The 12,475-nt window shown below is 37.0% G+C and overlaps 3 protein-coding genes and 1 long non-coding RNA gene across 5 annotated transcripts; 3 read left to right on the forward strand and 1 right to left on the reverse strand.

Moving 5' to 3' along the window:
* Positions 1-1,796: 1,796 nt before the first annotated feature.
* On the forward strand, positions 1,797-2,817 carry LOC112462660. The gene is made up of 3 exons (XR_003041682.1): positions 1,797-2,106; positions 2,282-2,410; positions 2,722-2,817. It is a non-coding gene; the product is annotated as an uncharacterized LOC112462660 (long non-coding RNA).
* Positions 2,818-2,919: 102 nt separating this feature from the next.
* Positions 2,920-7,494, forward strand: LOC112462652 (activating signal cointegrator 1 complex subunit 2). The gene is made up of 14 exons (XM_025028544.1): positions 2,920-3,326; positions 3,415-3,492; positions 3,642-3,802; positions 3,882-4,266; positions 4,508-4,722; positions 4,956-5,141; positions 5,229-5,384; positions 5,474-5,567; positions 5,639-5,818; positions 5,955-6,077; positions 6,155-6,282; positions 6,359-6,560; positions 6,639-6,813; positions 7,240-7,494. Exons 1-14 carry the CDS (start codon positions 3,312-3,314, stop codon positions 7,377-7,379), a joined length of 2,238 nt encoding a protein of 745 aa, XP_024884312.1. The 5' UTR covers positions 2,920-3,311; the 3' UTR covers positions 7,380-7,494.
* Positions 7,495-7,577: 83 nt separating this feature from the next.
* Positions 7,578-9,447, reverse strand: LOC112462653 (bridging integrator 3-like). 2 transcript variants are annotated; one of them, XM_025028546.1, is made up of 5 exons: positions 9,369-9,430; positions 8,774-9,179; positions 8,576-8,683; positions 8,226-8,400; positions 7,578-8,139 (listed from the first exon to the last, which is right to left on the reverse strand). In XM_025028546.1, exons 2-5 carry the CDS (start codon positions 8,779-8,781, stop codon positions 7,633-7,635), a joined length of 798 nt encoding a protein of 265 aa, XP_024884314.1. In that variant the 5' UTR covers positions 8,782-9,179; positions 9,369-9,430; the 3' UTR covers positions 7,578-7,632. The 2 variants fall into 2 exon arrangements, with proteins under 2 accessions (XP_024884314.1, XP_024884313.1); XM_025028545.1 differs by having other exon boundaries at positions 8,774-9,447.
* Positions 9,448-9,624: 177 nt separating this feature from the next.
* Positions 9,625-11,302, forward strand: LOC112462649 (protein FRA10AC1 homolog). The gene is made up of 4 exons (XM_025028537.1): positions 9,625-9,834; positions 10,343-10,508; positions 10,615-10,774; positions 10,867-11,302. The coding sequence occupies exons 1-4, from the start codon at positions 9,728-9,730 to the stop codon at positions 11,163-11,165; spliced, it is 732 nt and encodes a 243-aa protein (XP_024884305.1). The 5' UTR covers positions 9,625-9,727; the 3' UTR covers positions 11,166-11,302.
* Positions 11,303-12,475: the final 1,173 nt, after the last annotated feature.

The following is a 12,475-nucleotide window of genomic DNA, read 5'->3' on the forward strand; positions in this document are numbered from 1 at the left end:
CCATAATTTTGATCGCATATAAAGCTAAGTCTAATCAACCGAATTTAAAAGAATTATATATGAAATAGGGGTAGAAAAGACTGAAAAATATAATAAAATTAGAAATAGATAGATATCTCCAAATTTGCGGAAATTAATATGTTCAGAGTATTCTAAAATGTCGCAATATTGCATTGAAATCGCATGTCCCCACGTACGATTTGACGTGGCGCGTGGCATGACGGATCTTCCACCCGGCGGCGTTCCCGGGGAAGACGTATACGCGACGCGGACGCGACTTCCTAAAACCCTGACTTAATTAATTTATATATATAAGCGTCGATATGTTCCGAGATACAATGGCTCTATATCTGACTAATCGTAGATTTGTCATTTCAATAAAAAAATTCTGACTCACCACGCCGATGTGCAACGGGCTGAGTTGTTCAGCCACGTAGCTACGATGATACTGTAACATACAAACATAAGATTCAAATTAAAGAAGCGTTCAAAATAATCAACATTTTTCAAAATATAATTTTTACGCGCAACTAATTTGTTTTTCAATAAAATATTTAGCAACACAATCATCTGTGTTCACCGAAAACGATCTTTATAAGAGTAAAATTTTAGATAATCTTTTTCTCTAATTATTTTTAATTTATCGAGATAAAACAATTCGAATAAATAAAAAAAAACTATTTTAATTTTACGCAGATATAAAGAGATGATACTCACCCCAAGGTTGCTCCGCCGGTGCCCGATGCCTCTCCCAGGCCTCCTCCTCCTCTCAGGGGATACTTAGGCTTCATCGTCTCACCGCACAGGACACTCGCGAGAAACACTCGCGGATAATAAACTACAATCGCGCGCGGACTAATTTCATTAAAAGTCTTTCTCACGCGATACTGTACGGCACTCCCGTTTAGAAAAGTCCTTTAGTCCGATTACTTGAACGGCACTCCCGAAGCAAACGCGACGAACCGGCTGCGGTTCGTTCATTCAATTAAATCGGCGGACGAGGGTACGTTAGCTTCCCCGTCTTTGAATTTTTATCCAAGCAGAACAAGAGTTTTGCTTGGGTAAAATCCTCGTACTGGGTACTGGAGCCTTCCCACCTCGCCAAGGTCGTACCCGTGGGAAGGAAAAGTACTTTTCTCTGTAATATAAAAGCGGGTAACATGAATTTTTCATGCAAATTTGAAGGAGTCGCGACGCCGCGTGCTCCGCGTCGTTCCGCGTTCATCACCGCGTTACCGGCGTTACGTTGTTAATGGGCGACGTAATAATGGGCGACGAAATGTTCCGAGATGTTGGCAACTTGGCGCGATACTACGCAAGTCGAGCGGACGGTTAATAAAGACACGCACTTCGTCAATCAGAGATACGCTGTTGAAATTAAATATCGCACGCACAATACGTTACCAAACTCGTAAATCGAGATTATGAAGCATTCACGAACGGGCGATGTATCGCGGCGTTCCGTTATCACCGATCGAATCACCGGAATCACTTGACACGATCAATATCTCTCAGCCCTTTTTCCCTACGGAGAATCGGAGCTAAATCACACGACACGTCCGGCACGTCAGCGTTCTTCGCGAATCCAGACATGGCGGGAGGAGCGACTGTCACTCGCGAATATCACAGCGCGAAACTGCAAAGCAAGTCGTTCATACATACCTCCGCCTCGACGTCTCGAGTGAGCGCGTCGCGCGACACGTTCATTCCGATAAACACCTCATACACTCGTAAATTGTTTTACACACACGGCACACGGCACACACGGCACACGGCGCGCGGTACTCGATCGCGTAGCGCGTATTCCCGCGGCCCGCGAAACGAGGAAGCAGGAATGCCAATCACCGAAACGAGCGCGTTCCGAAAACAGCACGAAGCACGGTGACGTCGGTGACGAGCGCGCGCGAAGCACAAACACTTCCTACCGGTGCGAGATTCCTCGGAAGAATGATAACTGAGTCACTCACGCAGGTAACACTACTCCGAGCGTTGACGGAAACAAGTGACAAGTCCGCTCATCGCCAGAAACAACGTTGAAAACGCGCCGATCTTCGAGGTACGGAGCTTTCGAGTTCAACGGTCACGCCGCTAGTACGGACTGCGCAGGTGCCTACACTGCCTACTACATCACCGTCACCGTATCGATCCGCCGCGCCGGCGGCGCGGAGCGGCGCATGACGTCACGGCCTACGCGCGCGGCCGCGGCCGGTTCAAAAATACCGAAAACTTTCAACGAACAATAAAAGACAACGTATGCCGAATCTTTCGTTAACTTTCACAGGTTTAACTGGCTGTATTCTACGTTCTGCGTTCTGTCTCGGTGGTGTCTGGTCGACGTAGCTGTCTCTCGAAACGCGAGTGTTATATACATATATCGCGAACACGTAGTGATCATTAGCCTGGCGATTACGTAACTCCCTCATACTACGTTTACGCGAGCGTTACTTCTGTAGTAACTTACGATATATCATTCGTTTACGCGGAGTAACGTATCGTAAGTTACTACAAAATCCCGTTTACGCGACGGACGTATCGTAAGTTACTACAGAAGTAACGCTCGCATAAACGTAGTAACAGTCAGTACGTGAGGGATATCGAGGCGACGGTGGCTGTTTACGCGGAACAGATATTTTTGCGCGATTTATCTATATTTAAAAAATATAATATAAAATAAGGTAAAAAAATATATAATATAAAATAAGGTAAAAATATCATCAACAGGTGCAATCAGATGCAACTCCCGGGCCGGCCGAGCGCGCGGCCGCCGCGGCCAGAATAATATCCCCTCCAGCTGGCTAGTTCAGACACGAACCATTAGCACGGACGCAAACCATGTGCGGTTACCGAGCGATACGACGTAGTTGAGTTGCACTTTCTCAGGCGGCGCGTCGGAAAATGCAACACAGCAACACACGAAAAAGACCGGGATGGCCTCTCTCAGGTTTCTCTCTGATAAACGACAATAAACGATCGCGTGTTTCGAGCTTTCAGGAAGTACAATACATGCGTGTGCATCTGTGTCACGTATTCACAGATAACCGTGATTTATGCAGGCCGGGATTACCCGGCTTTCCGTATAGTTTCTGTGCCGTGAATTTTTCGAGTAATACGCTACGGCACACGCTACTCGACGGTCCACTCCAGTGTGAAACGTTTTGCTCTGGGCTTGCCCGTCGTCTGCTTTTGTCACGCCCACGTTTTCCCCGTCGAGAGTCAAGATTTCTGTCCCAGTCCGGTTCCCCATTCTTCCGTCGAGCTGACAATCGGCAACACACGAAGTTCTTGCGACAGACAATGCAACCCGTAAAATCATGAAGTTTTACGAGGTAATTGACACTTCTCGTGTACTTGTAATCTGTGTTCTTTTTTTTGGGAGGAGACAAATCGAATGTTTTTTTTTTTTCTGTTAAGCAGAATCCGGATTGCGTGCCTCTTGAGGAACTGCAGCTGAATATCAAGAATGACGGGGTGGTTGTTGTGATAAATGCGTTGGTACGTTAATTTCTGTAACGTGGCATTGTAAAGATTCGTGTCCGTCAGAATTCATGGCTCCTGTTTCACTCTGACACCAACGACTGTGTGTAAATGAGCCAGATGTTTGATATTCAGGTTCCTGTGTATTGACGAATATTGAATTTTAGAATGCCAAATGGGCGGACGAGCGTTACTTCCTACGTTACGAAGTGCCGGAGATATACGATGAAGATGGGTCAGAAATTGTGGGTGCTAAGGATCGCTGGCTGGAGGTTGTGAATTACATCATTGAGGATCTAAATTGGTTACTGGACCTTCCGTTTTATCGGTACAACACGTCTCTTGATAGCTTTGACACTGTTAACAGCGTGTAACAGTTACACTACAAGCAGTTTTCCTTTATTTAGATTCTGGTCCAACATTGTGTACAATGCCTCGATTATGGATACATTGGTATCTTTTTTACAAGAGGCCCCGCCGTTCTACACGTTAGAAAATTTTCCTGCCGAACCGAAGATGCTCGAGGCATTGGAAAATCTTCATCATAACGTACTTATCATCTTTGCACGTCTCTGCACGAATAAGAAGAGTCCGGGGGAATATATGAGCCGTCCGTTCCTTGGGAATTTGTTATACGACAATTATATATTTACAATACCAATTATATTTGATCTGTGTCAACTGTACGGTAGAGAAAATGCCAAAGTAGTGGAAAAAATTATACATAGTGTATTTAGTCTACAGCCAATGTACAATGACGACCTTCAGAAGTCTGTGCCGTGCCTTATAAAGGTAATGTTATACTGTTATAACTTTTTGTATCATATTTTGATCGTTGGCTGTATTCATGTAAGAAACATCCGTTATAAATATGAATTTAATAAATATAACTAATTGTTCAGAGTTAAATTTGCTTAAAAATGTGATTATCAATCATTGTATGATCAAAAATTAAGTAGAAACTTGCAGATTATAAGGAAATTGCTATAATTTTGGTTTCAGTTGAGTTAATTAATCATTCTTGCTACCGTAGGCTCTCGAAAATGTTGAACGGAGATTCGAGGATTATCCAAGTGATGCGACTGAAGCAGTAGCACTTTCAGAGAGAGGAAGCTCCATTGAGATGACGTTGTATAATTTAGAGGATTTGATACTCTATGTTCTAGATGTATCATCAACTCTTACTGCGTTATTAAGAAGCTATTCTCCAGTAACTGCCACATTTCACACAGATGACTTCATAAACAAGTGAATAAACACTCTTTTACTATTGGCATTTAATTAATGTAACAGATTTTATAATACTTCGGCAACACATTGATGCTCAACTGTTGAGTATTAAACCAATTTGTTTAATACTTAACAGTTTTTACTAAATCTAAGTTCTCTTATTTGTACACCTATACACTTTGTTCAAACTTGCAATATATTATTATGCGATATTTTTATATTGGTGCCACTATATTGTTTCTGTTTGCTAGGATAGTTTCATTATATGGAAGTACAATACCTGAGATGTATAAAAAGTTAGATAAGTTAGCATATAACGAGGAAAGTATGCCAAAGTACATTGAATTGAAGCATCGTCTCGATGTAACCAGAGTGGAAATGTTAAACGTTTATCGAATTATTATCTATGAACCTATATTAAATATTCAGGAAAAGCTGTAAGTATGAAAGAGAACCACTTTATAAAAGTAATTTATATGGATCATCCTGATTAAAAGATTTATTTACTAACGTTACATCTGCAGAAACACAATAACGGAAGACGAGATAAGAAATTGCATAGATGAATATTTAAATTTACTAATAAATGCTATATCTGAAAAAGAATTCATTATAGATTATCATCAGTTTTACCCGATTGATATTGATCTAAAAAATATGACCAAACTTTGTCCTGAAGTGTATCCTTTTTTTTAAAGAAATTACAATATTGTAATTATACAAAGAGAAATTTTTAAATTTTAATTTCCTTTACGTATTCAATGATCAGTGATACAATAAAATGCGAGTATATATTACAATCATTGCATGCATCAATTGGAGATACTAAGACGTCAGCTAGTGCATCTCTCAATAATACTAATGTAAGTAACAATCTTGCAAATATATGCATAGGTTATTTAAAAACTTTCTGTCATTATGTACTACATTATAGATGGCTGTTGCTGGATCTAGCGGTGTTCAAAGCAATCAACAAAAAAAACATTCCAACGATGTGAATTGCGTAAACAATAAGACGGACTTTGCTTCAGAAGATCCTTTCAACATAATGGCTCTCATCTCGGAAGTAAAAGAAGTTTTGTGCAATTTTGACTATGGTGAAGGTTTCATACAGGTAAGATATTTGTATATATATTAAGTTTATTAATTTATAAATAGAAGTAATGGACGAAAAGCAAAACATTAAATTTTCCAAATAAAGGATATATTAAATAGCATTTTTATAAATTTGTGCAATCTAAAACTTTCAGCTATGTTTAAAGCATTATAATTATAACGTTGAATCTGTGATAAATGCAGTTTTGGAGGATGATTTACCACGTAATTTGAAAGAATTTGATAAGACAATACCATATATACCACCGGATCCAATGGTAAGTGATAAAATAATTTTTGTGCTATATGACAAGCCAAAATAGCGAAAATTAATCTGCATTATGTATTATTTTAGGAAACGTCGGCTGCTGCGGCACCTGCTGTTGTAAATCTGGCCAGCAATTTTCAAGAATTAGATATTTCTTACAACACTGAATTCGAAATTTTGACAGAGAACTTTGCAGAGTCGGAGACAAGGAAAAAGTAAGTCATTGAATTTGTACAAAATTACATGTTTTTTAACAGTCCTGTTATAATTAAATATACCTTTTTTTTCTAGGAAAGGTAGATACAGAAATGCTAATGAAATGCTGAATGACAAGTCTGAAATTAAGAAATCGTGGAATATTTATGAAAAGTACAGCCTTGTCGTCGATGAATACGATGATGAATATGACGACACATATGATAGTCATGACATTCGTGGTAGCGCACCGGACGATTCCACAGAAATAGACGTTAGGCCTTTCACCACTCCGAGGGTTAGTTTAAATATTCTTTAGCTTTAATTTATAATTTTACGTGAATTTTGTTTTCTATGCAACAAATTTGTTACGCAGATATTTCAAACACGCGATAAAAATAATGCTAGCTCGGAGGATGACGATGAGAATGAAGAAGAGAAACCTGTACAGAATAACGACCATTTCATACAAAATCCAGCGGAATTGCGCGCTAAAGCTGAACAGCGAAGACAATCCGTAAGAGATGGCAGAAATGCTCACGATGTAAACGGTAAATTGCAAATTTATTAAATTTCTTTAAAACCATTTACAGAGTTTTATTAAGCTATTAAAACATACGATAACAGATACAAAATAAAATACTTTAATTTTTATTCGACAAATGTACAAAATCGCTGTTTCAACTTATAGAAATATATTATTTGTATTTACATATTATGTGCAATGAAATAGTGATCTATTACATTTCGGAATGGTATCTGATATAACATTAATTATATAGTATATTTAATACTTTTAACTAGGTGCTTAACAAATAATCACTTTAATCGCGTTCATCTTTTGTTTGATTATTGATCTGTTTACTTGTTCACATGTTACCGATTGAAAAGCTTTGGTAACATTTGACGATTCAATAAAACTTGCATTCATTGAGTTATATTCAGATTTTAAATTGTAATTTTTTATTTTTTTTAAGGCAAGCCAACAGGTCAAAAGCAAGACAAGAACGGCTCGACTAATAATAGGAAGAAAAATATAAACAAAGCTTCACAAGGCAATCACAATCGGCGCATAGGTGCCCAGATTAAAAGAAACCGAGGAATGATTCCATCTTAAAGCGGCACATTTTCGCAAACGCAAAAGATTAGACGATGTACATACTGCCAAGCAATGAACATCTTTACTTTGTTATTTAATCATCCCACAGAAATAAACATTCTTATAATTTCTACTCCTCTGATTAATTATTTCGAACCAATAACTTTAACGAATAAAAACACATTTTTGTGAAAATAATTTTATAAAAAAAAACATATATGTTCTATGTATGTTAGTTTTAGAAATTTTTAGAGGAACGTGTTGTACTTGTTCAATGGTCCTTTACTATAGTTAACGCTCTCAGTCTATTTAATTCAGTATTAATAATTCGCTGATGTTCCTCCTCAGGTATCATGCTCGATGTGAATTCAGAAGAACATTGAATAGGCATTAATTGCGTGTATAACTGTGTCGCGTGCCCGTAATAATTTAATTGTATCGTGATCACTGCGTGAATGCTCGGATTGATGTATTCCAATCTTTTCCCGAGAAACGTGGGTAATTCCGTGAGTAACTGAGCGTGTATAGTCTTCAACTCTTTAGCAGCTGCCTCCTCCGCTCGTCGCTCTCTCTCCAGCTTCGCGATGTGGCTCGCAGTCCTGTCCTTTTTCTCTTGTAATTTTTTTACACGATTATACACGTATTTCCACGTAGCTACTAGTTCCTCACGCTTTGCTATCGCTGCAGCAATGGTGATAAATTCATTTCTGAACTTTTTTAGAGGTTCGATAAATGTCTTATGGCACAAGCTGCTGATTTCCTGAACGTTCTTTCCCACCTGACAGCGAGACAGTGTGATTAGCGTGAATTATAGTATCCCGAGGGGAAATGTTAACGTCATTAGGTATAAACATGTTAACTTACTTGTGTAGCAACAGAATAGTACTCTTCCACTATTTTTCTACATTCATTATTATTCTGTGCTAGCCCGCAATTGATGAGATTTGTACTTAATCGTTGATCAGCTCTGTCTAGATTCGTCAGAGCTCCTATATATTTCTTCATCTCCTTGGTCAACTTTCTTATCGCGCTCTCAACACTTGGAAAGAAAACCGATATTGTAATACATTCAAATATCTTTTTAAGTAACAAGTGTGATGCATAAAAATCTAGTTCAGAGAGAAACAGTCGAAAGCAATTGCACTTGACAAAAGTACAAAAGGTCGCACTGTACAAACTTTTTAATACTGAACAATTTTATCGAATGTACGTACTAGATGAGCTTTTGGACAACAACGTCCAATTCTTTATCTTCCGTATAAGACAAAAGTGGCGACGCAGAAGTTGGCCTCTGGGTCAAATAGTTCTTCTTCAAAGGATTCCTGCTCGTACAATATACATATCTCATGTAAGTTCGCGATCTGATAGACAGATATTGAAGAATCGACGCATTTTGGAAGTTAGTTACTTACCACGTCATATTCAATGTCGATCAACAAATGTTAGCATAACAATTGTTTACATCTATATGGATGATTCTAAAGTTCAGACGATAATTTTGCAGGATGCTGTTGCAGCTGTCTGCAATCTTTATCCGGATCTCAGAATTATCGGGCGACTCGTGAACATTCATGCACGTATATCTTTGACGAAATTACGATAAATTGTTTGTATAATCAGAAAACAGCTGTGGCACCCACTTTTGTTTTAGGCGCAGAAAGTGCAGTAGACCCGCAAGGCGCACCGCGCAAAACGACGCGTCGATAAAGAAGAAAAATCAAGAAGCCATTTCAGCTATATTGCATTAAATTTATACGACGTTGTTGCAATATAGTCGAAATGTTTCTTGACTTTTCTTGCTTAATGAAAATGTAATTTCTGAAAAGAATTACAAATTATTCCCTACCTACGTTTTAGCTAAGCCCCTATATACGTACGGACATGCGATTTTAATGCAATATTTCGACATTTTAGAACACTCTGAACATATATAAAAATATCAACGTATTATCTATGTACGTTATCATCCTATGTTATTTTTTATTTTATAATATCGGCGTTTCTTACTAAAGAAGAATAAGAGAAAGAAGTAAAGAAGTACGCCATTATTTCGTGAGAGGCCCTGATTCACTGATTGTTGATCAACAGATGCAATCAGATGCAACTCCCGGGCCGGCCAGAATAATATCTAATATCCCCTCCAGCTGGCTAGTTCGGACACGAACCATTAGCACGGACGCAAACCATGTGCGGTTACCGAGCGATACGACGTAGTTGAGTTGCACTTTCTCAGGTTTCTCTCTGGAGTCTCTGGTCCAGTCCAGGTTTGTCAGGGTCACACTGAACGCACCAGCGGACTGCGATCAGCTGAGCGATCAGAGGAGCCAGTTTACGTCGCGTGGAAGGCGAGGAGATTCGAGACGGCGATGTTTCCGGCGTACGCGCACTTGTCGGCTTACGACAGGCACAAGAAACTCGTGAACGACTACCTGACAGTCTACGGGAAATCTGTATCGTCGTTCACACGAGACACGTATGTTGAATCTTTCGGTTTTACATTAGCGGATATTCGGTGGAAGCTAATTTTGTTATCATCGGACAGCGACAAGTGATATCTTGTCACTTTGTTGAGATCCTCGTTTCGATCGACTCCGCTTTCTACAATTTTACTTTGTTTTTCTTGTTTTCTTCAACGGCTGAATGCCCTGGCAGTATCCCCGAGAATATTTGAGTAAAGTTTATCCATGGTTATTTTGTAATTGTATATTATATATTATGTTGCATTATTTTACATTAAAGTGTAAAAATATTATCGGATTCGTGAATGCTTTCTTCCCGAATTGTAACCTTTTTTAAGATTCTTATATTTTATAGTTATACTATATAGAAAATATGATGTAAACCGAAAAGCTAGAAGAGCTACTATACTTTTAAGAGGCGCATAATTTACGTCATTTCCTCGCGATGGATTTATCATTAATTAGTAGCATGAAAGTTATAATTTGATAAAATTTGTAATAAACAGCACTTGACGTTTCGAGGTCCCGAGACAAAACTGATTACGATGTCATCAGAGAGAACCACAAGTTTCTCTGGGAGCAAGAGGACATTCCAGACACATGGGGTGCAAAATTAGCTAAGAAATACTATGACAAATTGTTCAAGGAGTACTGCATATGTGATCTTACATATTACAAACATAATAAGGTACGAAATGTCTTTATTACGTATTTGTATCTCCGTATTGATTATATGGTGAATTGATTATAAAAATAATTATGAGTAAGTTACATTATTAGTTTGATATGCGTAGGTTGCTTTGAGATGGAGAACCGAGAAGGAAGTAATAGTTGGAAAAGGACAGTTTGAGTGTGGCAGTAAAACGTGCAAGGAGAAAGAGAATTTGCGTTCTTGGGAGCTTAATTTTGGCTATGTGGAACACGGCGAAAAGAAGAATGCACTAGTAAAATTAAGTATGTTTTATAATCAGTTTAAAGACAAAAACAATTATATGTATGAGACTGCTCCGCATAATTAATTATTTCTTTTTTCTTTTTATGTTAAGGACTTTGCCCAGAATGCTCGGTAAAACTCAATTATCGATCACAAAAGCGGGAGGTGAAAAGGGGAAAGTCTTTGAAACGTTTAGACACAAATTCCGAAAGTAGCAACGATGTGGCTACTGTATCCAGTACTCTAGAATCAGATAATAGAGCGGAGATAGATTCCAGATCGGCTGAAATACAAAGCAGTGAAAATACTGACACGAATGAGTCGAATATCTGGAAAGAAAAACCAACTGAAGACGCGGAAAAGACAAGAGAGAAAGAATTTGAGGAATATTTGGCAGATTTGCTTATGTAAACGCGATTAGTAATCATAATTTATTTTTCATTTGATGTTTTATTGTAAATAGATATTGAAGAAAATAATTTCATTTCTTATGTTCGATTTCTTGCAAGGATGTTAGAATGTATGACTGTTAGTACAGTCATATATATGTATAATAGTATTATTAAACAATAAAATTTTTATTGTATAATAAAATATTTCATATATAAAAGATATTATTTTAATGAGATACCTTTTATGCATTTAAAAGAAATTTGTGAGAAAGCGGTACTTATTATAATTTAATAAAAATAGAATTATATTGTTATGTAAGTTCTTACTTTAAACTCTTATAATGTTAGGCAATGTTTAATTTGTGTACAAAAAATTTATTTGCATTATTTTTTTTTTTTATTTGAAGCATGCACGTTGCGTCTCTATTTATTTATTTCGTCTCTTTATAGTGTAGAATTGTAGACAAAAGAAGGGAAATAATAAATTAAATTTGAATTTAGAATTGTATTGTTTGGAAGTTGTATTTATACCACTTCTTATTTAATTATATTTTCCTGATAATTTAACGTTTTTTGAGAATTGAAAATTTTGCGGTTGATTTATTACCGACCGAGATAAGTTACATGGTCCTCTTATAAATTACGGATAAAATTTTTAATTTTTAAAAATCGACAAAGTATCAAGATAAGATTCGATAAGAGGTAACACTAATCGAAATTTTAAGAGAATCACGATCGTAAAATTTTTAAAAATTATGTTTGTGGATTCAAATCATTAGAATTTAAATTAGAATATTTATGAAGTAATATAACGGGATATGAGGTAGTATAAGTCATAATTCCGAGTCTTGTGATATCAAAAACTCTAATTTTATTTATCTCTTCTTTTGTCTACATTGTGAGCAATATTATAAACTAAAAAGGGGCAAGATAAATAACAAATCTAGACACGGTAGACACGCATGCCCCAAATATGCTAAAAATTAGTACAATTTCAGTATTAAGGCATTTATGGTGCCTAGTACAGATTATACAGATTACAATAATATGTTACTGTTAATATGGTAACAAAATATTTTCCTGCCAAAAAATATAAATAATTTATAGGGTTTGCATGAATGAAGATTTATATATTGATATTTTCAGAAAGCTTTTCAGGATATCTTTTTAAACCTTAAAGTATTAGAATTATGTAAAATGGAATAAATTTGTATTATTTTGTGTGGGTGTGTGCATGTGTGTTAATTTCATATTAATAGATCAACATTCTTTTGCATTCAATTTTTTTCTATTACGTATTTTATGACAAGTTTTCAATATGTCCTACAT

Source organism: Temnothorax curvispinosus, unplaced genomic scaffold (assembly GCF_003070985.1).
Source record: "Temnothorax curvispinosus isolate PA1 unplaced genomic scaffold, ASM307098v1 QBEX01012644.1, whole genome shotgun sequence".
NCBI lineage: Eukaryota > Metazoa > Arthropoda > Insecta > Hymenoptera > Formicidae > Temnothorax > Temnothorax curvispinosus.